General features: G+C 42.0%; 1 protein-coding gene across 2 annotated transcripts; it reads left to right on the top strand.

Moving 5' to 3' along the window:
• The first annotated feature begins 1,524 nt into the window (after positions 1-1,524).
• LOC122936158 (cysteine-rich secretory protein 3-like) lies at positions 1,525-25,645 on the top strand. Of its 2 annotated transcripts, XM_044292216.1 has the most exons (8): positions 1,525-1,605; positions 4,762-4,827; positions 7,998-8,120; positions 10,819-10,909; positions 12,521-12,666; positions 14,790-14,884; positions 23,049-23,134; positions 25,435-25,645. In XM_044292216.1, exons 2-8 carry the CDS (start codon positions 4,768-4,770, stop codon positions 25,554-25,556), a joined length of 723 nt encoding a protein of 240 aa, XP_044148151.1. In that variant the 5' UTR covers positions 1,525-1,605; positions 4,762-4,767; the 3' UTR covers positions 25,557-25,645. The 2 variants fall into 2 exon arrangements, with proteins under 2 accessions (XP_044148151.1, XP_044148152.1); XM_044292217.1 differs by lacking the exon at positions 4,762-4,827 and having other exon boundaries at positions 1,580-1,605.
• The last annotated feature ends 58 nt before the right edge of the window (positions 25,646-25,703 follow it).

Below are 25,703 nucleotides of genomic sequence, written 5' to 3' on the forward strand. Positions count from 1 at the left end.
TTCAGAACTCATTGGACGGCGCTTCACAGTGCAGATGGACAATGACCCAAAGCATACTGCAAAAGCAACCAAACAGTTTTTTAAGGGAAAGAAGTCGATTGTTATGCAATGGCCAAGTCAATCACCTGAACTGAATCCGACTGAGCATGCATTTCACTTGCTGAAGACAAAACTGAAGGGAAAATGCCGCAAGAACAAGCAGGAACTGAAGACAGTAGCAGTAGAGGCCTGGCAGAGCATCACCAGGGATGAAACCCAGCGTCTGGTGATGTCTATGCGTTCCAGACTTCAGGCTGTAATTGACTGCAAAAGTATTTGCAACCAATTATTAAAAAGTGAAAGTTTGATTTATGATTATTATTCTGTCCCATTACTTTTGGTCCCTTAACAAGTGGGAGGCACATATGCAAACTGTTGTTATTCCTACACTGTTTACCTGATTTGGATGTAAATACCCTCAAATTAAATCTGACAGTCTGCAGGTAAAGCACATCTTGTTTGTTTCATGTCAAATGCATTGTGGTGGTGTATAGAGCCAAAATTTTTAGATTTGTGTCTAATGTCCCAATATTTATGGACCCGACTGTAGATGACTTATCCTGAGGATAGGCCATCAATATCAAAATCCTGGAGAACCTCTTTAAATATATTTCTTGAGAAAGAAGACTTCTAACCAAATTCTATCTAAGGTAAGGGTATACACATTAATACCTCTGTACAATCCGGTGCTGTGTCCTCTTCCCGCCAGCTGCCACCAGTTACCTACTCAGATTAGAACAATAGAGACTAAAGTAGCAGCATGGGACCAGTCAGATATTTAAAATGTGAGAATGTCCTGTCCTGGACTAAGTTTCAAAAAATCTTAGAAAACCCCTTTAATCAACCTAAGGGACTGTAAGGATAGATGCATTCGTATGCAATCATGCTCATCACAATGCTACAGAATAAACAGCTTATTTGTATGACTACGTAGCCTGAGTATAGTAAAATACTAAAACATAATTAGCAGGCTAGGTCACCAATATCTTTAGCCCGGACAACCCCTATAATCCTTTGGACTGCAGCTTTAGCTCGATAATTAAAATCAATCAGTAGTCCTGCAAAAAGTAGGGCAAACCTAGTGGGATATTCAATATTTTTTAAGCAAATAACTCCTTTAAAAAGGCAACAGACCATTACCTGTATCATTCTCAGTGCATTGCAAGCCATAAATCCCATTGTCTGCTATTGTTTATTTCCACCCGTCATGTGGCCCTGTGCCCAGATGTGGTCAGGTAGTTTGGACAAGCAAGAGCGTCCCTGCCTTCTTTTGTTGCCATAAGCAAAGTGTCTCCATTTCTCAGAACAGAGGAAGTACTTCTATGGACAATCGACAATAGGGAAGTTTTAATATGTCATTCTAGTGCAATCCCTTTGGCATATTTGCTTAGCACTGATGTAATCTATGTTATTAATGTCTCGTGGCTTTTTAAATTGATAATTGCTTCATCTGCTCGTGACAAATCACAGGAAGTATTTCATACGTGTCCCTTATAAATAGAGCGTTCAGAGGCAGAGACCTCACATCTCCTTCGTCAGGTCTGCAGAATCTCCTTCTAGAGACAGGTAAGAGTTCGGAAGCACTGTCGCAGGAAAGTCAATACTACTTATTACATACTTATTTAATATGTTTTCAATCATGCAGCATTTTCATTAGTTATGTAGCGCCACGTATTCTTCATTTTATTACATTGTGCATTTTGCTCTTTTGATCTGTATTTTTGTGATTATTAAAAGTCAACTTTGAAAAAATGATATGGGATTGTAAATAATGTAAAATTGTAGGCTTGTAAATACTTTGGGAAATCCATTTCTTGCAAAAGGGTCTCCTGAAATTTTGCAGATTATAGTATCTTTTCATGATGGGACTTCTAGCATGTAGCAGATATGAGGGAAATCTGGTAGTACAGTAACTAGTACCATATTGGTGATCATTGATGTCAATAGGCTGTCATTGACGACATGTTGGGTCCTCCAAGGTGATAAATGCTTTTTGTAGCTGCTTTTCCTTGAAGCTAATATTTTTTCTGAATTTTTCTGATTAACTCAGAAGTCCCTAATGGGGTATTTGAACTTCTAAATCAGACAATCCCATTATGTGTAGTATAGAGATATGTTTTCAGGTTTTTCTTATTTTCAGAATTGTCTTTGTACCATACAAATATCAAATATTTGCTTTTAAGTACAGTATTTAGAAACCATTGGGAAAAAAAGAACCCATGCCAACCTTTTTTTTTTTTAATATGTTGAAACTAAGTAATGCACAAGAACTTATAAATCATTGTACCAGAGAAAAGGGGCTCTTAGGATTTTCTGGAGGAGGTTTTTCAAATTAAGCCAGAAGTAGATCCAACAGAAAAGAGAAGTTTAAGCCCTTGCTTTATATTCTCAATTCCTTTCAAATCCATTTCTAGCTTCAGGTGAAATCTGCCTCTCCCCAAAAAAAAAAACTGTGTGGCCCTACCCTTACTGTGTTGTTACACAGACACCATCCTAAAAATGTATTAAAACCTCAGAAATCAGACTAAACAATTGATTCAACGCTTTGAATTAATTAAATGTTAGACCCAAATCAAGACTCCTAAAATAATTTTAACCCCAGGCCAGATTCCTAAAATAATTCAGATCATAGAGCAGATCCCTAAATAAATTCAGACCACAAAGCCTATAAACTAATCAGAGCTGATCCCTATATCAAATCATATCCCAGATCAGACCTTTAAAATAGAGCCAAGGCTCTAGTAGACAGGCTTAACGGTTGCAGTATAGAGGGAACAACAAGTTGTTTGGATCAAACAGTTCAGTGTTTTATTCACACTTTAGGTAAGTGACAAAACAAGCAGTCATAAACAAGCAAAAAGTCACCTTGCAGTGTTGGTGGTAATTCACACCATGTGGCAATTCTGCCTCAAAGAGCCCTTGCTGATAGCAGCACCAACCTGTTTTCACGCCAAACAGGTAGCAAGCCTACATACAGACACAAGGCTCCCAGATCCCAACACAGAGACATGGCTTCTGAGCCCAGCTGCCTATTTAAGGACAGCCAGGTGCTGCCAAAATCCGGACCGGCATTTAAAATCCGGTCTGGTATTTGACCTCACCTGGCTGTAAATCAGCCCAGCAGCACATGCTGGGAGGAAAATACCTGTTTTACCAGACCAAACCTCTTACTGTGCCACACCCCATATCAGATCCCTTATACAATAACCAGACCACTCAAACATAGCCTTCCTAATCTTGGAAGTGCGTTATAACACCTTGGAAGGGCCCTGGAATAGTAGACTGCGCATGCTGCAATTTGCTGCATGACAAATACAGAATATTATCCACCTGACCCGACCACTGCACTAAAAGTGGCATCAGCAAACCTGTTCCTGGTCACTGCAATTGTGGTCCAATAGCAGGAGCAGGAAAAGGACACAAACTATGCAAATATTTCCCATATACCTTATCTTGGTGGAGGATTCACGCCTGGTTTTTCAAAACAAGCGCTGATTTAGAACAGTGACCAAAACACTGATGTGTGATTAAGGCCTTATACATGGTGAATTATTTCATAGGGGGATTAAGCATCTCCACATCATGGTCCTAATGACCAGGTTTATTTTGTGAAATTAAAATTTGCATCCAATAATTATATGGATGGAGTCCACATTTATATTGGTGAGTGTGAGTGTTAAAGGGGTTATCGATAAATTGCTAATGACGACATATTTTCAGGATCAAATTGGTAAGGGTCAAAGTCCTATCACCCCTACCAATCAGCTGCTTCAGGGAGCCGTTTACCAGACGGGCTCCTGGCAGCTTACTAAGGGTACTTTCACACTAGCGGCAGGACGGATCTGACAGGCTGTTTACCTTTTCAAATCCGTCCTGCCGCTATTTCGCCATGCTGCCGGACCGCGGCTCAGTCCCCATTGACTATAATAGGTACTGGGGCGGAGCTCCGGCACGGCAGTTTGCGGTGAGAGGCCGCCGGACAAAAAAGTCAGACATGCAGTACTTTTAGTCCGGCGGCCTTTCGCCGTGCACTGCCGTGCTCCGCTGTAGCTCCGCCCCAGCTCCGCCCCATCCCCATTATAGTCAATGGGGACGGAGCTGCGGTCCGGTGGCACGGCAAAATAGCAGAAGGATGGATCCGACAGGGTGAACAGCCTGTCATATCCATCCTGCCGCTAGTGTGAAAGTAGCCTAAGCACAGTGCCGTACATTGTATGGCAGCTGTACTTCATTTTGCAGTTCAGTCCCATTGATTTGAATGGGGCTGAGCTGCAATTCGGCCATGTGACCGGTGTATGGTGACTTCATTTGGCCTAGGAAGATAACACAGCTGATAGTCGGGTGTCCTGTACCCCACTGATCTGATATTGGTGACCTATCTTGAGGATTGGGCATTGTAATAAATTACTGGATAACCCCTTTAAAAGAGTTTTTCAGTTTATGCCATATCAAGGAATTCTGTGTTAATAGAGTTGGGTATTAAGTTCAGAAGTATTCATTTGGGGGAGCTACAGGGAAACAGAATGCTTACTGCCAAGTTTTCCTACATATTGCAGCTGACCACTGGAGGTTCTAACACAAGAAACCTTTGTGTTCAGCTTATTGTCAAAGGATTTTCATAAGTGGAGAGCTTCTTTAAGATTTTTCTGCATTTTTTGTGAGTAAAATATGTTTGGATGGTGAAGATAAATGATACCTAATAGACATAACTATCTATTACAGGAAGACATGTGGATTTCTACACTTTGCTTATCAGCCTTGCTTATGGTGCATGTGGTCCAGATTCAGGTATGTGCGCCTTACAAATATATATTTTTTCCACTTTATTACATTTTCAGCGAGCCTGGAAGAGGGCAGCAAGAGAACAAAAGTGGTAGTAGTTGTGAGAATATGAGTAATGGTATTCATGGTGGTGGTCCTCACTATGGTTCTCCCAGGGCCATGCAGTGAAGGAAAGGGTGCACTCTGTCTTTTCCTTGGGCACACCCTGGTTTTGGGAACCATGCTGGGGTTATTTGGGGTGTAGTTTGGGTTTAAGGTAAAGGCAGAGGTGGAGAAGTATAATGCCTTGGCAATGCAAATGTTGGTTTATGCAATGAAGAGGCTGGTTTTAGAGATAACCAATGAACTGGTTTACCATCACCTATAGCAGTTCACATGTACACCTGCTAGCAGAGATAGGCACAGTGTCAGGATAATGACTATCATCACTAGTGTTGAGGGAATTGAGCTTCGGATCATAGATCCAAAGTCAATTTGTTTAAAACTTCATTTTCTTGCTGTACAGAAATCCGGCTCTGTACAGCATTAAAAAGTATGGGCTCCGGCAAGGTCAAATTCATTATTACCGAAGTCTTGCAAGACTTCGGTGAATAACTTCGACCATCAATTCTATTGCTTGAAAACCACTTTAAAACTTGAATCCAAAGTTGGCTTCGGTACTGGCTAGTACATCGGTATGGAAGCTGACTTTGGATCCAAGTTTTAAAATGGTTTTCAAGTTTAAAAATCAAAGTCCGAAGTTATTCACCGAAGTCCCACAAGACTTTGGCGATACCGAATTTCCCTCACCAGAGCCTATATATTTGAATCCTGTACAGAGACGGATCTCCATACAGCATTAAAACAAAGTTTTGAACAAATCAACTTCAGATCGACTTTTGACCCAGAAGATCAAATATGATGCCAGAAGCCAAAACAATATTCACAAGTCCAATCCAGAAATCAAAAGCCAGAGAAGTCTACAATAATCACAATGAACAGTAGGGGGAGGCAGAGGACGAAAAATTCACCACGCACAGTAGCTCATAGCCTTCATAGCGAAATAAATGCAGCTCACGCTGGCGTTCCTGCACTCCGGGTGAAGATGCCGCCCATGTGCTCTGCTGTTCTGGAGCCCCGGAATGCTTCCTCATTGACCCGGAGCTCCGATGTCAGTGAGGGCCGGGCTGCATTCCTGGTTCCCCCGGCAACCAGATGCTGCTGCCGTATGGAGGCAGCAGCCATGGGAACCATGACACACAGTTCTTATGATACATGTTGCATAGATGGCTTTTCTAAAGCTATATATAGGGTGTGTAGACAGTACAAAGTCCCCCTTCAGATAACGCATGCAATGTTCCAAACTATGCTAAGGGTTGGAACCTCTCACTTTCTCTGCACCTGTATTTCTACAGTAATTTCAGTGGGGTGCAGTGCTCTAACAAATGGCCAGTCTGTCTCTTTAATATGATAAGGGCCCTGAAGTTTATTACCCCAACCAACATGCAGGGAAGTCTATAGCAAAATTACATGCATTATGTTCTCAGACACATATTTGACACTCCCCTTGTACGACTGCTAAACATCCTGTTATACCCAACAGTTCTTTATCTCAGGGGCTGGCACTGTATTATACAGCAGGCACTCGGATTTAAGATCTTCACAGTTTAACCTCTTAAAAGCCACAGTCAATAGTGACCACAATATCTGAACAATTAGACAGAGGAAGGGAAATTCCTCTGTCCTACGATAAATGCAATTACGGGGTGCAGAATATTTTGAATAGTAGCATTTCAATTTTTTTTATTGTAGATTTGTTTGCTTCTATTTCCTATACATGATTATGGGGCGGCCATCTTGCCTGAGCTGCTGATATCAGCATTTAGATATATGCTTTACAGCAGCCACCATGGGCCACAGACACAATGGTCAGGAGAGGGCCCCATGACCTTCTATGGGAGAGTTTTTTTAGGCATGCTCTGTGACCTTTGCAGAGGTTAGGAGGGAGCAGAAAAGCTGTGATATCACCTATTGTGAATGGTGGGTCCTGTGTTATCTATGCAGATAGCTTATCTGTCATTGTAATTCTGACTGATCATGAGAGGACTGCTCAAATGTGATCAGTGCAAAGCATAGTGGCCATTGAAAAAACTGCCAGATTTTAGGATATTTGTTTTATATTGACAGACAAAGAAAATTGAAATTTTATCTCCAAAAATTATTTTCAAATATGTCTAACTTAAAAATGTGACTTTATCAATAGGCCGATTTCTGATGGTGCATTCCCTTTAAGTAACTAGTCTATGTCCTTAAGTGGTTAAATGATAAAAGTGTGACTGTCTATTCCCATCAAAATGGGAAGACCCTGTATATAGATTTTGGAAGCTTCTATCAAACTCAAATAGGTAGCAAACTGTAAGACAAGCTTGTCTGGGTAAAATAAAGAAAATTCCAGTGTTAATTTTTTTTTATATATATTATAATGATTTGGAATTTCAGATAGTAGCAAAAAAAAAAAATGGAGTAGCTCAACAGGATCTACATACATTTTAAAGAAGCTCCCTCTAGCTGTGGCTGCAGGTAGTAACCATTTATAAGAAGCAGGGGATTAAAGTTTCATATGAGAAACTGGAACTTTTCCAGTGTTACAGATGAAGGGCTGAGATGTTCCTTAATGCTCTGGTTGTTGCCCGATGGCTAAAGTGGTCTGTCCACCCTTGATATTGACAAGTAAGCAGATGGGATATTATGCTGGAAAATGTCACTAACGCCATGGCTCAAGTCATATCTTGTTGATTTATTGTCGGGTTGTTGGCAAACCATCAAAGGAACTGGGTAGTGTTCTCACTTTTCTTAGACGGAAAGTTTACGGAATCTGTTTTAGAAGGAGTCGATGACTAATGACACATGAGCTTAATCTTTTCTGATCTTCAGCCATAAATAATACAGCTGTGTATAACCTGTCATAGTAATTGCAACACTCATTTTTATAATCAAGGACTAACACATGGCAAGCCGGTAAATTATAGGATTATAATTGGCAATTAAACAGCTAAAATTTATAATTTGCCAATGAATATGCTGAGAAAGTCTCATGGAGTTTGAGTTTACTTCCTGTTTGTAGTTCTCATGCTCCCAACCTCTTCATATTGCTGGGCCCAGGAAGAACTTTAACTTCTATTTTTCTGCTTTTTCAGGCGGCGGTTAATCCATTGGCCGGTATATCCACTGAGAGCCCCGACGTGCAGAAACGTATTGTTGACATCATAAATGGATACAGAAGGGGTGTTACACCGACTGCCCGAAACATGGTGAAAGTGGTAAGATTTGTCACTGGCATTGCGTGATTCCTGGACCTAGTGCATGGAGAGGATATGTAAAAATTTAAAGTTTGCCATAGCCTTAACCATTAAACAATGTAGCAAACACAAGATGCAAAAGCACCATTCAAACACTGGATATATGGATGAAATTTTTGCTAATGCCACAATCACTATATAAAAAATAGAATGCACTTTTGATCAAAATCATTTGTGCCCATCCACCACAACAAGGTGGCTTCTTTTAGATGGGACTCTACTCTAAATTGATCCAGCTACAGTATATATTCCTCCAATTCAGTGCAGCCTTGGAAATATGGGTGGTTTATGTGCATGACCAAAATTGGGCAGCCATACCTCCACATGCTTACTGACAAAACAAAAAAATAAAGTTAGGCAACACAGCAAATCCTATGAAAAAAATGCACAGATGAACGTAGCTTTGGTGCCAGAGTGGAGTTTTTCAGGTGTGTGCCCAGGTCAGTGGAGCAGTAAAGAGGAGGCTTGTAAGGGGTTAATAGTCTTCAGACCTTATAAATGTTTTTGGCCTTTGTGTGGAATATGTGGCTCCCCACTCTAGGATGGTAGAAGGAAAGTAGTTAGACACAGATGGAATGTTGCAACAAAAATATTTCCTGGCATCACATTGTCAACAAGCTTGATGGTTACAACAGTTTGACAAGACGAAGAAGGCTTATTGGTTACATTCCTACATGGGACACCGAGCATATGATTACAGAGGGTCTCAGTGAGAGTATGTTTTTTAACAGTGGCAACAGTTGCAATAGAAGTCCTGTCTTTTTAAGAGGCAACAGTTTACTGTATCCCTTGGCTCGTGATGCCGCCAACTTCCCTGGACACTGACAATCTGATTGGAGCCTCCTCAACATGACAGTGGTGAATATGACCAACTGCAGTATCTCCTTCCACATGGCACAGTCTTGTTCAATGTAGACAGACATTCTTAAACAGGCATTCCCCTGTGCACACTCTATTCTCTTTCATGCAGTTGAGGTATCTATCTCCTCAAGACACAAAGCATTGTACTCAGTTTTGTACCTAGTATTGCTCACAGTTGGTCAATTCAACAAGGTACACTTGGCAGCAAGCTTACAAGCTCCATCTGCTATCGGTATGCAGAGGCTAGGCAGCTCCTTTGTCATCAGCTCATCTTAAATGCTCAGCTGCACCTTTACCCTATCTAGACGCTGAAGACACTCAACTCCATATTCCAGCATACTCTACCTTGCTGGCATCTCACAGCAGATTAGGCACATAATATGGCACATCAAATAGCATATAAAAACTTAAGGTGAGATATAATAGCATGCAAGTATATAACTTAACTGTATTGTTGGCATGTTTCAGCAAGTCAAGGAAGTCACTTAACAGTACAACTTAGGTGGTAATGCCACCACAACAAGGTCATCAGTAAAAATGGAAGAAGGCTATTTTCAACAATCAAAGAACCTGCTACTGATCTGCAGGAGGCACTGAGGGCTCAAGCTAATGACTGTGGAGTCAGTGAGAGAGGTTGAGAGAAGCATAGCTAATGAAGTAGCAGGAGATGAGCAGCAGGAGGTTGCCATAAGTTGCAGGTCCCACGGTGACAGAATTCATTCAAACTGATGATAAGCAGCCAAGCAAGATGAATGCCACTATAGCTGTTGCGCGTAATGTAAGACACTTGTAGAAGACAACCATGGCAAGAATTCATGTATGGAGCTAGATAGGGAGAGACTGCATGCCGGATGGAAACTGCCAAAAGAGAAGTCCGGAGACTTAACTCGACAAGAGTCCATCTAATGAGTGGGCGAATGACAAACTGCCATCTCACGAATTAATTTGTAGGCATGGACATCCATCTGTGCAGCAGGCCAAAGGAAGAGACTTTGAGAACCCATTTAGAACCCATTTAGAAGGAAGTGCCCTCCTTCACCCGATGTTTCTTTATTCTCAAGACTGTACATACATTTACTAATGTAACTAAGAACTGAGCCTCAGATACCACTAAGCGTTAGTGCCTAACCTGAGTAACCACTAAGCTTTTTCCCATTAAGATACTAGAAATTATAGAACTGGGACTAAATTTTGTAGCCATCACTTTTAAAGATCATCTTGAGAGTTTAGTTTTTGCAGTTACACGTCTCCTGTGCCATTGCTTTCCTATAAGAAAGGATGCATGTAGGGGCTACCTTATGCAAGGCTCATGTTAGGACCCCTTGCTGCTCTGCAGCTGGGAGTGACAGAACTTATAACATTAGACATTTATTGGGTCATTTATTATCAGAAATACACCTATATTAGGCATATTTCTGGCACATATTGCAGTGCAAACGGTATTTCTGCCACAATCTACAACTTTACCTGCTCACGCCAGGTTAGAAAAGTGGGCGTGTCATGGGCGGGGAAGGGGATGGGCCCGCAGGCCCATCTCTTTCAACAGTCTCTATGCCTGTTTTAGTTGTAGAAAATGGTCTTACATTTAGACCAGCAGTGGATACGCCGAAGGATTTAGAAGATTTTTACTGAAATTGTAAAAATTGTCAAGTATTGGAAAGTCAATTTGAGCAAATACAACATAATTACCAGACTTATCTGAATTGCGATTTACTAATATTTGGTCAATTTGTACTATCAGATTTTATACTACAATAAAGTGTATTTTATGCCATTGCCTTTTTCTTCTTTTTTTAAGTCATGGAGCCCGGAAGCTGCAAAGATTGCCTTAAGGTGGGCCCAAACCTGTTCCTTCGAACACAGCATTCCGTCAGAAAGAGAACTGCCAGGTGACTATGACAATAATCTATGCACTGGAACTATTGTGCATCCATAAGGCGTCTACAGTAAAATAATAATACTACCTGGTTTAAACATTTTTAGAAAGTGCAAATGTTTAACCACCTAATATACAAGTTTAGGGGCATGAGTAATGCTTAATTTCATAATATGAAAGGTTAGAAAATAGAAATTAGTAAATTAAATTGAGTTAGAGATTTGCTAAAAAATGCGGTTTCCAATAATCCAAATTTTTGGTCTAAAATAAAAAATAACTATTACCTACCCGTTAAATCACTCGCAGCTCCACTGCCACAGTTTCAATGGTCCATCCCCTCCGGTCCTACAACAATAATGTCATGTACAGCAATCATGTGACCACTGCAGCCAGTCACTGCTGAGGCTAGTAACTAGATGCAGCATTCACATGAATGACGTATGCAACGTCATCGATGTAGGAGCTGCAAGAACCACCTAAGGGGTAAGTAATGACCGTGTTTTTTTTTTTTTTTTTTAAATCATTTCCTGCTTGACAAGCATTTCTGTAAAAATCCTGGAAAGTTCCTTTATAGAAAGTGGTATTCAAGATAAGCAACAGGGGTAATGTTCTTCAAACATACAATATTTTCCATTAAGAAGCTATAGATTACCCAGCAGGTTCTGCATGGATGGGGCCATCATTGTGATTGGTAGGAAGTACCACTTTCTTTTCCGTCCTGTATAACGGAAACCAGAGAGATCTGTTCTGCTGGCCCACAGAACTCACAGATCAAAACAAAATTCCTCTAAAGCTTTGCGTTTTGAATTCTGTTTTAGGAGTTTCATTATTTTCCGTTATAACAGAATGCAATAACAGAATTTATAATGCCCACCTTAACCCGCCCTTATTGGTATTTAATTACATATCTTAGTTTATGGCTGATGTAGGGATAAGTAAATGTAGGATAACATAAATATACCTGATGCAGAATAAGTCTTTGTGCAGTCTCCCTACACTCTCCCTCTCCAATATTCTTCTATTAACACTGTTCTTAGCTCATGTCTCTCTCTAAGCTCAGCTCACAGGACAATGACGGAGACCACACGGGATTTTATAAGGCTGTGACATCACAGGGGATCTGTGGATCTGATGGCTGCCCAGCATTATGAGTGATCTTGCATTCCCGGTCTTGTCTCCTCTACACTTAGTTTTGCTTTCTAACACATGCAGCTGCCATTTTAGGAAAACCTAATTTGTTATCAAGAAGCCTGAGGAAATTCGGATTTATTTGCAATCAAAGTTGTCCTAATGTTTGGACCAAATTCCGAATCAAATGCTTAGCTTCGCTAAACACTAGTTTTAAGCACTTACATTTCACCATCACATATACAGTATCTGCTGCCAATAGTGCCATGTAGTGCTACACAGTAGAAAATAATACATTTACAGATAATTTCATAGTCTATAGGTAAATTGATAACAGGGTGCTAGGGAAGAAACCTAGAATGGGATGAGTGTGGGCTTTGGGGTGCGGCGTCCCTAAATAATGGAGGCTTTAGCCTCTACTGAATTGTCTCTTTTGCCCATGTTACAGTCCAGAAATCCCAATGGTAAACATTATATATGATCCACTATCCTCTAGATTGCGGCTGTGGGGAAAACCTTTTCATGGCCTCATACGCAGCCAGCTGGGAGGAAGCATTTAAAGCATTCTATGACGAAGTAAATAATTTTGAGTTTGGAAAAGGACAAAAGACAGAGGGCGTCATGATTGGACACTACACCCAGGTACCATGGATTTTCCTATATCTATTTTCTTATTTGTAGAAAACTAATCACAGTGTTGTTCTTAAACTGCAAATTTGGGGATCTTTTGGCATTTCCACACTAGAAATGGCTGAGAACATGGAGCCAAAAATGCTAACTGTTGTACTAGACTGAAATCAACTAGTCACAATTTACAAGGTTCAATAGTGTTGATCACGAATATTCGAATTTCGAATTTTTATCACGAATATAGGTACTTCGAAAATTTGCGAATATTTCGAATATAGATATATATATTCGTAATTTCGAATATTCAAATATTTTTAAAAATTTTTATTCGATTTTTGTTTTTTAAATCAGTACACATGATCCCTCCCTGCTTCTAGCTTGTGGGCCAACCAAGTCTAGAAGCCAAATTTCCTTGTGCTTCGTGTTAGCGAATCGACTTAACCTGAAATAGTGTAAAAAACTAAAAAATCATATCACTTACCTCCTCCATTTGCTCGCGAAGGGCCGCCAGCCACCATCTTGATTGAAGATTGTGACCGGCGTGGTGACGTAATCTCGCACTGCGCGATATTTTGCTCCAGATCTTCAAGAAAGATGGTGGTGGCCGGCCCGTTGCGAGCAAATGGAGGCGATAAGTTTGACTTAATTTCACAATGTTTTTACACTCAGCTGCCGTGATCATGTATGAACACGGCATCTGAGGGCTGCAATGACGGGGGGCGGCGCTATCGCAGCTCCCTGTCATTGCAGCCACTACTTACAAAAAAAGTAATTTGTCACAAAGCAAATTTTTTGGTAAAATTCTGCGAATCGGCGGAATCAAACTTTTCCTAAATTCACTCATCTCTAGTTATCATACAGTATATCTACATTTTCTGGCAGCTGCCACCTTAGGGGAAATGTCTGGATGGTTGCAGCTTTCCCTGGTAGAAGTTGGTAGCTGTTTGGGAGAAACACTTCTCAGTTCTCTAAACTTAAAAATTAAAAAATAATAGATGATGATGACAATGATAATAGTATGGTAGTTGTGGTAATAATAACGATAATTATGATGAAAATTATGATAATTTGGATGATTAAAAAATGTTGATGAGTGTAATGATGATGTTGATAGAGATGGTGAATAGTGAGAATGATGAGGATGGTGTTGAAGATAATGATAAACGTTGAGGAAGATGCTGAAAATGAAGATCATAATAACAAAAAAGGTCAATGGATTATGATGACAGTGATGGTGATGGAGCTGATTGTTAGGTAGGCAGTTTACGTCCACCACTGCCATGCTACTCACTGTGGTACCTGGTGTTCTTCTGCAAGCTGTTTCCATTGCTCCAGTCTCTGTTCCCTTAGGGCACGTGGCCATCTGTGACCTCTTAAAGGGCCAATGGCTGAAGGCCCCTAGGTATATACGACACCCTCTTCAGGCAGAGGTTGTCTGAACTTTAACATATCCTGTGACCAGCAAAGGTGTTTTGAAGAGTCTCTGTGTACAAATAATGCAGTAGATGTCACCTACAGTCCTATGTAACACCACAGATAACACAGTGATAGTTCTCTGAGTGCAGATAATGCATAATAATAAGATATATTATGTTACTTGCAGTCCTATGCAACACCACATACAACAGACCTCCCTCTCTTTCAGTCAGGAAACAGCAGTGTGGCAAGAGGGAGGAGGTGGGGAGTGTAGTTAAGAGTGGGCCTGCAGGGGAGCAGTATAGAAACTAGAGGGTACACTGCTATGGCTGATCTATGGCTCAGCCATAGATTCATGAGGGTACGTAATTAATATTCTACTCCCTGAAAACCCCTTTAAATAAAAAAATTTAATGTGTAAAGAAAAGTTGCTTTTTTTCATATTTTTTCCAGGTACTGTTTAAAATATGAAAACTAAAAAATACTACAATAAAAATGGCATGAAAATAGAACCCCAATAGAATCAAAAGAAAATAAAAAAGTTGTCTGGTCATGAATGGAGACAATGGTGTGGAGCTCATCTGGTCAATAAGAGGTTTGGTTTTTATTCTAGGGGTGAAGATCATCTCAGATGTATTTGATGGCTCGCTTGTGTTAAAGTGTCTCTGCTAAATTGTCACTGTCTATAAATGCTGCTTACAAATGTAAATCCTTTTCAGCTTGTCTGGTACAACTCCCACTTGACTGGATGTGCGGTTGTTCAATGTGCTGACAAGAAATACAAATACTTCTACGTGTGCAATCACTGCCCAGCGTGAGTAGCAATAATAATTATGTAAAACAGTGCTGCCCATAATTATTCATACCCCTGGCAAATTTTGACTTTGTTACTTTTATTCAACCAGCAAGTAATTTTTTGACGGGAAATGACTTAGGTGTCTCGCAAAAGATAATAAGACGATGTACAAGAGGCATTATTGTGGGCGGAAACATTCTTAAGCTTTTATTTACATTTGACCAAAGTGTCCAGTCCAAAATTATTCATACCCTTCTCAATAATCAATAGAAAAGCCTTTATTGGCTATTACAGCAATCAAAAACTTCCTCTAATTGCAGACCAGCTTTTTGCATGTCTCCACAGGTATTTTTGCCCATTCATCTTTAGCAATGAGCTCCAAATCTTTCAGGTTGGAGGGTCTTCTTGCCATCACCCTGATCTTTAGCTCCCTCCACAGATTCTCAATTGGATTCAAGTCTGGACTCTGGCTGGGCCACTGCAAAACGTTAATGTTGTTGTCTGCTAACCATTTCTTCACCACTTTCGCTATGTGTTTTGGGTCATTGTCATGCTGAAATGTCCACTGGTGCCCAAGGCCAAGTTTCTCTGCAGACTGCCTGATAGTGTAGTTGAGAATCCTCATGTATTGCTCTTTTTTTAATGGTGCTGTTTACGGTGATTAGGTTCCCTGGTCCATTGGCTGAAAAATACACCCAAAGCATTAGGTTCCCACCATCATGTTTGACAGTGGGGAAGGTTTTCTTTGGGTTGAAGGCTTCTCCTTTTTTACGCCAAATGAAGGAAACATCATTGTGACCAAACAATTCAATTTTTGTTTTATCTGACCATAACACAGAAGACCAGAAGTCTTCTTCTTTGTCCAGATGATCTTTTGCAAAGGCCAAGCGAGCTTTTGTGTGCCTTATCTGGAGAAGTGGCGTCCTCCTTGGTCTGCATCCGTGGAACCCAGCAGTGTCCGTTGGATTGTCTGCCTTGAGACATTGCCACCAGCAGAGCCCAGATTCACCAGGATGGTCTTGGTGGTGATCCTTGGATTCTTTTTCACCTCTCTAAATTATCCTTATGGCCAGCACAGGTGTCACTTTTGGCTTCCGACCACGTTCTCTGAGATTTTCCACAGTTTGGAACATCTTGTTCCAAAACTTTGGAAATACTTTGCACTGTAGCCACTGGAACTTTAAAACATTTAGAAATGGCCTTGTAGCCCTTTCCTGACTTTTGAGCAGCCACAATGTGCAGCCGCAGGTCCTCACTGAGCTCCTTTGTCTTAGCCATGACTGTCTACAAACCAACTGCAGAGAGCTGCTGTTTTTCACCTGTTGAGTTGATTAAAACAGCTGTTCCCAATTACCGTATTTTTCGCCGTATAAGACGCACTTTTCCCCCCCAAAAAGTGGGGGGGAAATAGCACTGCGTCTTATACGGCGAATGTAGCTTATTTTGCCCAGTTTTCAATGATACACCCGCCGCGATGCCGTGCGGCGGGTGTATCAGCTGTGAGGGAGGAGGGGCTGGGGGCGGCATCTGCATTTATAATGACAGCGGGGCCCGTGCAGTGACTGTATTCTACTACACGGGCCCCGCTTACTGTATAATCATATCCCTAATAGTTCATCGTTGTATGCATGTAAAAGCATAATGAGCGTTAATGAGCGCTGTGTATTACTTACAATTAGAAGCGCTCGCCGTTCTGAGCAGAGAGGAGGGAGGAGGCAGGCCGGGAGGACGGGCGCTGGCAACGTGAGTCATACGTCACGTGCCTGCGCCGCCCACTTTATGAATGAAGCAGGCGGCGTGGGCGCATGACGTATGACTCACACTGCCAGCGCCCGTCCTCCCGGCCTGCCTCCTGCCTCCTCTCGGCGAGCGCTTCTAATTGTAAGTAATACACAGCGCTCATTATCGCTCATTATGCTTTTACATGCATACAACGATGAACTATTAGGGATATGATTATACAGTAAGCGGGGCCCGTGTAGTAGAATACAGTCACTGCACGGGCCCCACTGTCATTATTAAAGCAGATGCGACCCCCATTATAAAAGCAGATGCGACCCCCACACTTAAGGAGGGGATCTGTGGATGACACATAGCATAAGATGCTATATATGTGTCATCCACAGATCCCCCCCCCATAACTGTCATACACAGATCCTTATCCTCATAACAGTGCCATCCAGAGAGGATCCCCCATAAGCGTCACCCACAGATCCCCCATAACAGTGCGTCACCCACAGATCCCCCATAACAGTGCGTCACCCACAGATCCCCCATAACAGTGCGTCACCCACAGATCCCCCATAACAGTGCATCACCCACAGATCCCCCATAACAGTGCATCACCCACAGATCCCCCATAACAGTGCGTCACCCACAGATCCCCCATAACAGTGCGTCACCCACAGATCCCCCATAACAGTGCGTCACCCACAGATCCCCCATAACAGTGCGTCACCCACAGATCCCCCATAACAGTGCGTCACCCACAGATCCCCCATAACAGTGCGTCACCCACAGATCCCCCATAACAGTGCGTCACCCACAGATCCCCCATAACAGTGCGTCACCCACAGATCCCCCATAACAGTGCGTCACCCACAGATCCCCCATAACAGTGCGTCACCCACAGATCCCCCATAACAGTGCGTCACCCACAGATCCCCCATAACAGTTCGTCACCCACAGATCCCCCATAACAGTTCGTCACCCACAGATCCCCCATAACAGTTCGTCACTCACAGATCCCCCATAACAGTGCGTCACTCACAGATCCCCCATAACAGTGCGTCACCCACAGATCCCCCATAACAGTGCGTCACCCACAGATCCCCCATAACAGTGCGTCACCCACAGATCCCCCATAACAGTGCGTCATCCACAGATCCCCCATAACAGTTCGTCACTCACAGATCCCCCATAACAGTTCGTCACTCACAGATCCCCCATAACAGTTCGTCACTCACAGATCCTCCATAACAGTGCGTCACCCACAGACCACAATTAGTTCAAAAACCACCGAAAGCACACCTTTTGGTTCAAAATATTTTATTTCTTATTTTCCTCCCCAAAAACCTAGGTGAGTCTTATAGGGCGAAAAATACGGTAATCAGGGTAATTAGGATGCTTTAGAACAGCTTGGACTATTTGGAAAGATAGAACTTTTGATTTTCCCACATACTGTGACAGTTTGTGAAGGGTATGAATAATTTTGGACTGGACACTTTTTGCTCAAATGTAAATAAAAGCCGAGAAATCCTTTTTTTCCCACAATAATGCCTCTTGTACATCGTCTTATTATCTTTTGGGAGACACCTATGTCAAAAAATGTGTTGCTGGTTGAATAAAAGTAACTTTAAGTCAAAATTTGCCAGGGGTATGAATAATTATGGGCAGCACTGTATATCTATATATTGTAGGGATTTGCTCTGGTAGGCAGGGTTAGGCTACTTTCACACTAGCGTTCGGGTGTCCGCTTGTGAGTTCCGTTTGAAGGGGCTCACAAGCGGCCCCGAACGCATCCGTCCAGCCCTAATGCATTCTGAGTGGACGCGGATCCGCTCAGAATGCATCAGTCTGGCAGCGTTTGGGCTCCGCTCCGCTCAGCAGGCGGACACCTCAACGCTGCTTGCAGCATTCGGGTGTCCGCCTGGCCGTGCGGAGGCGTGCGGATCCGTCCAGACTTACAATGTAAGTCAATGGGGACGGATCCGTTTGAAGATGACACAATATGGCTCAATCTTCAAACGGATCCGTCCCCCATTGACTTTCAATGTAAAGTCTGGACGGATCCGTCTGAGGCTACTTTCACACTTAGAAATTTTTTAACAATATAATGCAGACGGATCCGCTCATATAATGCAGACGGTGGCTCCGTTCAGAACGGATCCGTCTGCATTATATTGTAAAAAAATTTCGAAGTGTGAAAGTAGCCTCAGACGGATCCGTCCAGACTTTACATTGAAAGTCAATGGGGGACGGATCCGTTTGAAGATTGAGCCATAGTGTGTCATCTTCAAATGGATCCGTCCCCATTGACTTCCATTGTAAGTCTGGACGGATCCGCCTGCCTCCGCACGGCCAGGCGGACACCCGAACGCTGCCAGACTGATGCATTCTGAGCGGATCCGTTCGGGGCCGCTTGTGAGAGCCTTTAAACGGAACTCACAACGCAAATGTGAAAGTATCCTAAGCGGACGCAATACAGAGGCAAAACCACAGTGTTTATTCACACAAAAAAGGCAGGAAAAAAAACACAATACTTTGCAGGGCTCTGATGTTAATTCACACCATAGGAATCCTTGTGTTAATTCACACAGCAAAAGTCCACAGAACTCAAAGAAACACGTCACCTGACAGTCCACAGCAGGCTTTAGGGCGCCTGGCTTCCAGCTGGCAGCTCTCAGGCTTGCAGTATGGCAGAACTCCTCAGCTCCCAAACAAAGAGCTCCACTATCACCTGGAGGTTCATTCCACCACCAGCTGAGCTGCTGGCTGGGTTTTTAAACCTCAGCCCAAAACCTGGCCTGGAACGTGGGGAACAGCCACCCACCCTGCTCTTTGGCTGCTCCCAATAAGAACCGGCCCGGAACAGCTTTACAGCCACACTAAGTAAAACAGTGTCAGCGAGCACTAGCACAAAATTCCCGGTTCTTATCTCACCAAGGACAGGAACCTCGGTGACATGTACCTTCAGTCAATGACGGACCCCTGCACCTTCCTACAATATATATATAAATATACACATATACACACGTAAAATGCATCTAAAATGTCTTCAGGACCTTTCATTTTTTCACATTATATGTTGCAGCCTTGTGCTACAATTAAAAAAAAAATATATAGTTTTGCCTAATCGATCTGCTCTCAATACCCCTTAATGATAAAAAATGTAAAAAATGTTTTTGTCTCTGCATTTCAGCAGTCATCATTTTTTTTTCTTTTCTTTTTTCTTCTTCCTTTTTTTAAGGTGTTCAAGAGCATTAAGGTTATATATATATATATATACAGTGGATATAACAAGTCTACACACCCCTGTTAAAATGTCAGGTTTCTGTGATTTAAATAAATGAGACAAAGATAAATCATTTCAGAACGTTTTCCACCTTTAATGTGACTTATAAACTGTACAACTCAATTGAAAAACAAACTGAAATCTATTAGGTGGAGGGAAGAAAAAATATAAACATAAAAATAATGTGGTTGTATAAGTGTGCACACCCTTAAACTAATACTTTGTTGAAGCACCTTTTGATTTTATTACAGCACTATGAGTCTATCAGCACTATGGGTATGAGCCTATCAGCATGGCACATTTTGACTTGGAAAGATTTGCCCACACCAAATCTGTCAGATTGCGAGGGCATCTCCTGTGCACTGCCCTCTTCAGATCACCCCACATATTTTCAACGGATTCAGGTCTGGGCTCTGTCTGGGCCATTCCAAAACTTTAATCTTTTTCTGGTGAAGCCATTCCTTTGTTGATTTGGATGTATGCTTTGGGTCGTTGTCACGCTGAAAGATGAAGTTCCTCTTCGTGTTCAGCTTTCTAGCCGAAGCCTGAAGGTTTTGTGCCAATATTGACTGGTATCTGGAACTGTTCATAATTCCCTATAGATTAACTAAGGCCCCAGTTCCAGCTGAAGAAGAACAGCCCCTTGGCATGATGCTGCCACCACCATGCTTCACTGTGGGTATGGTGTTCTTTTGGTTATGTGCAGTGTTGTTTTTGGGCCAAACATATATTTTGGAATTATGGCCAAAAAGTTCAACCTTGGTTTCATCAGACCATAACACTTTTTCCCACATGCTTTTGGGAGACTTCAGATGTGTTTTTGCAAAATGTAGACTGGCTTGGATGTTTTTATTCGTAAGAAAAGGCTTTCATCTTGCCACTCTACTCCATAGCCCAGAAATATGAAGAATACGGGAGATTGTTGTCACATGTACCACACAGCCAGTACAGGACTTGCCAGATATTCCTGCAGCTCCTTTAATGTTGCTGTAGGCCTCTTGGTAGCCTCCCAGACCAGTTTTCTTCTCATCTTTTCATCAATTTTGGAGGGACGTCCAGTTCTTGGTAATGTCACTGTTGTGTCATAGTTTCTCCACTTGATGATGACTGTCTCCACTGTGTTCCATGGTATATCTAATGCCTTGGAAATTCTTTTGTACCCTTTTCCCGACTGATACCTTTTAACAATGAGATCCCTCTGATGCTTTGGAAGCTCTCTGTGGACCATGGCTTTTGCTGTGGGATGTGACTACACAACACAACTACATCCCAACTTATAAGAGGGTGTGCACACTTATGCAACCACATTATTATTATATATATTTTTTTTCTTCCCTCCACCTAAAAGATTACAGTTTGTTTTTCAATTGACTGGTACAGTTTATAGGTCACATTAAAGGTGGAAAAAGTTCTGAAATGATTTATCTTTGTCTCATTCTTTTTAAATCACAGAAACCTGGCATTTTAACAGGGGTGTGTAGACTTTTTATATCCACTGTATATACAGAATATACAGATAGGTCCATAAATATTAGAACATCAACACAATTCGAACATTTTTATCTCTATACACCACCACAATGGATTTGAAATGAAACGAACAAGACGTGCTTTAACTGAAGACTGTCAGCTTTAATTTGAGGGTATTTACAAGAGGAGGGCGCTGTGGATATTACTGTTAAGGCGGCAGGCCACTGAGGAGGTGACTGTTAAAGGGGTGGGCACTGTGGAGGTCAATGTTAATGGAGGAGGGGACTGTGGAGGCCACTATTAAAAGGGCAGCAGGGTACTGTGAGGTCACTGTTAAGGGAGCAGGGTACTGTGGCAGTCACTGTTAAAGGGACAGTCACTGTGAAGGTCTCTGTTAAGAGGGCCAGGTGGAGGTTAGTAAAGGGAACTGTAACCTATGGTCAGTGTTAAGGGGTGGGTGCTGTAGAGGTTAATTTGCATATGGATCAAATCTATTTTTTTAAACAATAAAAGCATGCAGCGCTATGGGGACTGGGTATTGCGGATGTGCTAGCAGCGATCTAGCAACCCATGTCCTCAGCTCTATACACAAAATCCCAGTGACAGGTTCCCTTTAAGGGTGCGGGGTGCTGTAGATGTCACTGGTATAGTGGATACTGTCGATATCTTTTAATGACACACACAAACATTAAATAAAATAGATTAAATATTCCCGAGTGAAGCCGGGTCCTTCAGCTGGTATACAGTATATACAAATTAAACTTCAAAACACCAAAAGATAAATATAAACCTACGCAAAATACTGGTGTGAATACCCAAAGCAAATAATCAAGAAAAGATACCGTATATATAAAAATATGTATTGCGCTGCTAGAGAAAGTTATTTAACTGTTTCAGTCAATTCTTATTCTTTTGCATTCGAAAAAATGCCTTCAATTAGTAGAACCACATACACACATCTATCCCAGCAATGGCATGGAAACCTGAAAAAAATGGGAAAACCGCACTATGGTGTAGTATGTTTTCAATAGTCGCCGCACCTTGTGAATAAGTTATACTCACAAGACTTCACTTCTATCCATGCGCGCTTGTAGTGGAGTCTTGTGAGTATAACTTATTCACAAGGTGCGGCAACTATTGAAAACATTTTGTTAAATAAAGTCCCTTTTAGGAACCCTCGGGATATTGTTAATAATAACACATCAATGGTCTATTAGGACCCAAAATTCCCTGTAGGGGTCCCTAACTAAAAATATAAATATTTATTTATTAATTATTGTTTTAAAATAAAAGAACCAAACACACTATAGAAAAATAACCTATTAAAATTGTCAGTGTCAGGTTTTGTAAAGAGTACAATTGGAGTGTATGGTTGCATTCGCCTTTTGTCAAGTGTAGCCCTTATAGAGTGCAGTTCCTCCCACATCCCCTGACGAAGCCACCGAGCGTGGCGAAACATGTCGGGAGGGGTGGTATGACGTCCTGAATTTTAAACAGTGTCAGGAATGTTAAACTGTGATTTATGGGTATTTGAATGCATTGGAATAAAGGATTTGTATATTTTTACATATGTTTTCTTGATTATTTGCTTTGGTATTTTGTGTAGGTTTACAATATATGCATATCGTTTTTCTAGTGGCTTTACAATGTAGTCGATTCATTCACATTCATGAACACATTTCAATTTTTTAATTTCAGAGGAAACGTGGGCTCCTTAAGTTATCCATACACCGCTGGACCGAAATGTGGAGACTGCCCCAATAACTGCGATGACGGCTTGTGTAGTAAGTATAAGGAGAGAACTTCCAGGAGACATTTCTAATTTATTAAAGCCTATTAGTACATTAAACATGCGATAAGCACTTTTAATATCCTACGTATTTTAGGAGCTGTGCACACGCCATTACTTGGTCAGTAGAAACGGTAGACATAGAGGGAGCGCGCTCTCTCCTACCATCGACACTCCACAGTTGTATCATGGCAACCGCAATGCCCCCCATACATTAAGACCCCTTTCACACAAGCGAGTGAGTTCCACCCATTGGATTCACAGCACCCGTCCTGACCTCCCAGCACTGACGAAGTCCCATAGTATTATATTAATTTATGATACTATGTAACCCTTAGAGGTCTGGAATGTATTGTATAAAACTGACATACTGCCGTGAGGTCTCATTGAGCACCCGACCTCTTCAAATAGCTGATCAGAGGAGGTCCCGGGTGACGGACCTGAGGATATCTCCCTACCCCATAACCCTTTAAATTTCTGCCTGTATGAACTAGAAATGACTGGTCTCTACAGCAAATTTTTGAATGAGACCCTCCTCTCCCCCAGCAGCTTCTTTGCAACTGCCGACTCCAATGCAACCCCCACTCCTGTGTCTAGTTCAGAAGAGGCCTGGCAGCCGCTCCGTTTCTTACATATACCGTATATACTTTATGTCATGTCACTGTATATAATGTCATTGCATAATACTATTGAGGGGGTCCTGACAATAAAATCTTTTATTGTCCTTCTGGGTGGGCCCCAAAGCAACCATTTCCCCTGCTTCCCCTATATGCCTGATCTTGCACCAGACAGCACTATGGGAAGGGTTGTGGCTGCAGCTCATCCACATCCCCCAATAACCTGGAAGTTCTTCTTCCACGTTGCATTGTTCCTCTATGCAGAAATGCTGACAAGTGAACTGCAGAAAAATGTTGAATTTGTTGAATTAAATTGTTAAATAGTCCTTTTCTAATACGGCCCGTGCAATCATTTCATGTTGCCCCCGACTCCCTGCCCCCTTGCCAGAGCATATAGTGCAAATACTAATGACCGATCCCATTATGGAAGCGGTTATTAGCATGTGGCAGGAAGGTGAGAACAGCGCTGCACTGGCTGTACTCAACTTCCCTGGTCTTCTTCCAGGCCACGCTCTGTGTCCTGACACGTACAGCGTCAGGACGTAGTGCAGGCAGCCGCACACTATGACCTGACACTGTATGCTGCCAGGTCACAGTACAGCGCGGCGGGAAGAAGACCAGAGAGGGTGAGTACAGCCAGTGCAGCACTGTCCAGAGCCGGAGAGGTACGTTTATTTATGTATTTTTAAACGTCTGATCTGAAGTCTGATTGGGGGTCCGATATGAAGAAGTTCGGCCTGGGGGGTTTGATTGGATGTTGGGGGTGGGGGGCTGATGGAGGCTGGGGGGTCTGATTGTGGTTAATCTGAGGCTGGGGGAGTCTGATGGGGGCTGATGTGAGGCTAATGGAGGCTGGAGATAGTCAGATCTGAGGCTGATGGAGTCTGATGGGAAGCCGATCTGAGGCTAATAGCTAATAGAGGCTGGTGAGGGTCTGATGGGATCTGATCTGAGGCTGATGGAGAATTTGGGGGTCTGATGGGGCTGACCTATGGCATGAAGGCTGATTAAAAGGCTGGGGGCTGATTAAATGAGGCATTGGGGGCTGATATAAAGGTATGGGAGTCTCATTTCAGGTATGAATGGGGGTCTTATTTTTATTGAGGCTGTTATCTGAGGTCTGATTGGGGGTCATTCACATTGGGGTCTGCTCTGAGGTCTTATTAACATTGTCGGTGTGATCTGAGGTTTTATCAACATTGGGGGTCTGATTAAGGGTCGTAATTACATTGGGGGTCTTATTGGGGCTGTGAGATGAGGTCTGATTGCGGCTAGAGTTGAGGTCTAATGAGAAATATTTTTTTCTTATTGTACTCCTCTAAATTCTATGTGCGCCTTATGGGCTGGTACGTCTTATAGGGCGAAAAATACAGTGCATATTTTGATCACATATAGCAGTCAAATTTTTAAGTTGAGAATTTTGTGTGGCCCACGAACGATGATACAAGTATCCAAATGGCCCTCGGCAACAAGAATAGCTTTACCTGCAGCCCTATGTAAAACCTCAGATAACACACTGTAGGTACAGTATAGAAACAGAATTCACTAAACACACTGTGATGTGACCTGATAGGAATATGAGCTATAATTCCCACCACACATTGAGCTCTTGAGATATGTAGGGATACTTAGTACAAACAATGTTTGAATGCCTTCTTTTTCTTTTTTCCTCTTTCAGCAAATCCTTGTCTAAAATGTAACGTTTACAATAACTGTAAAGGTTTGAAGCAATACTGCAGTCACCCGCAGATCAGGGATGGATGCAAAGCGTCATGCACATGCACAACTGAAATCATATAACATCCTCTCTCTACGTATATTTTCATGGGGAAAAATTAAGTAGCAGTTTGTTTCTATTTGTAAGCAAATAAAAGCAATTCTAAATGAAACAGGAGGAATCATGACTGTGTGCACTTAATTTAGGATGTCTACTGGCTTCACCGCAGA

Source organism: Bufo gargarizans, chromosome 4, assembly GCF_014858855.1.
Source record: "Bufo gargarizans isolate SCDJY-AF-19 chromosome 4, ASM1485885v1, whole genome shotgun sequence".
Lineage (NCBI taxonomy): Eukaryota > Metazoa > Chordata > Amphibia > Anura > Bufonidae > Bufo > Bufo gargarizans.

Excerpts from the sequence above, each read along its gene's own strand:
- LOC122936158 (XM_044292216.1), top strand. The coding sequence starts at position 4,768 with ATGTGGATTTCTACACTTTGCTTATCAGCCTTGCTTATGGTGCATGTG. Across the intron at positions 4,828-7,997 it reads TGCATGTGGTCCAGATTCAG|GCGGCGGTTAATCCATTGGC; the intron begins GTATGTGCGCCT and ends CTGCTTTTTCAG. Across the intron at positions 8,121-10,818 it reads CCCGAAACATGGTGAAAGTG|TCATGGAGCCCGGAAGCTGC; the intron begins GTAAGATTTGTC and ends TCTTTTTTTAAG.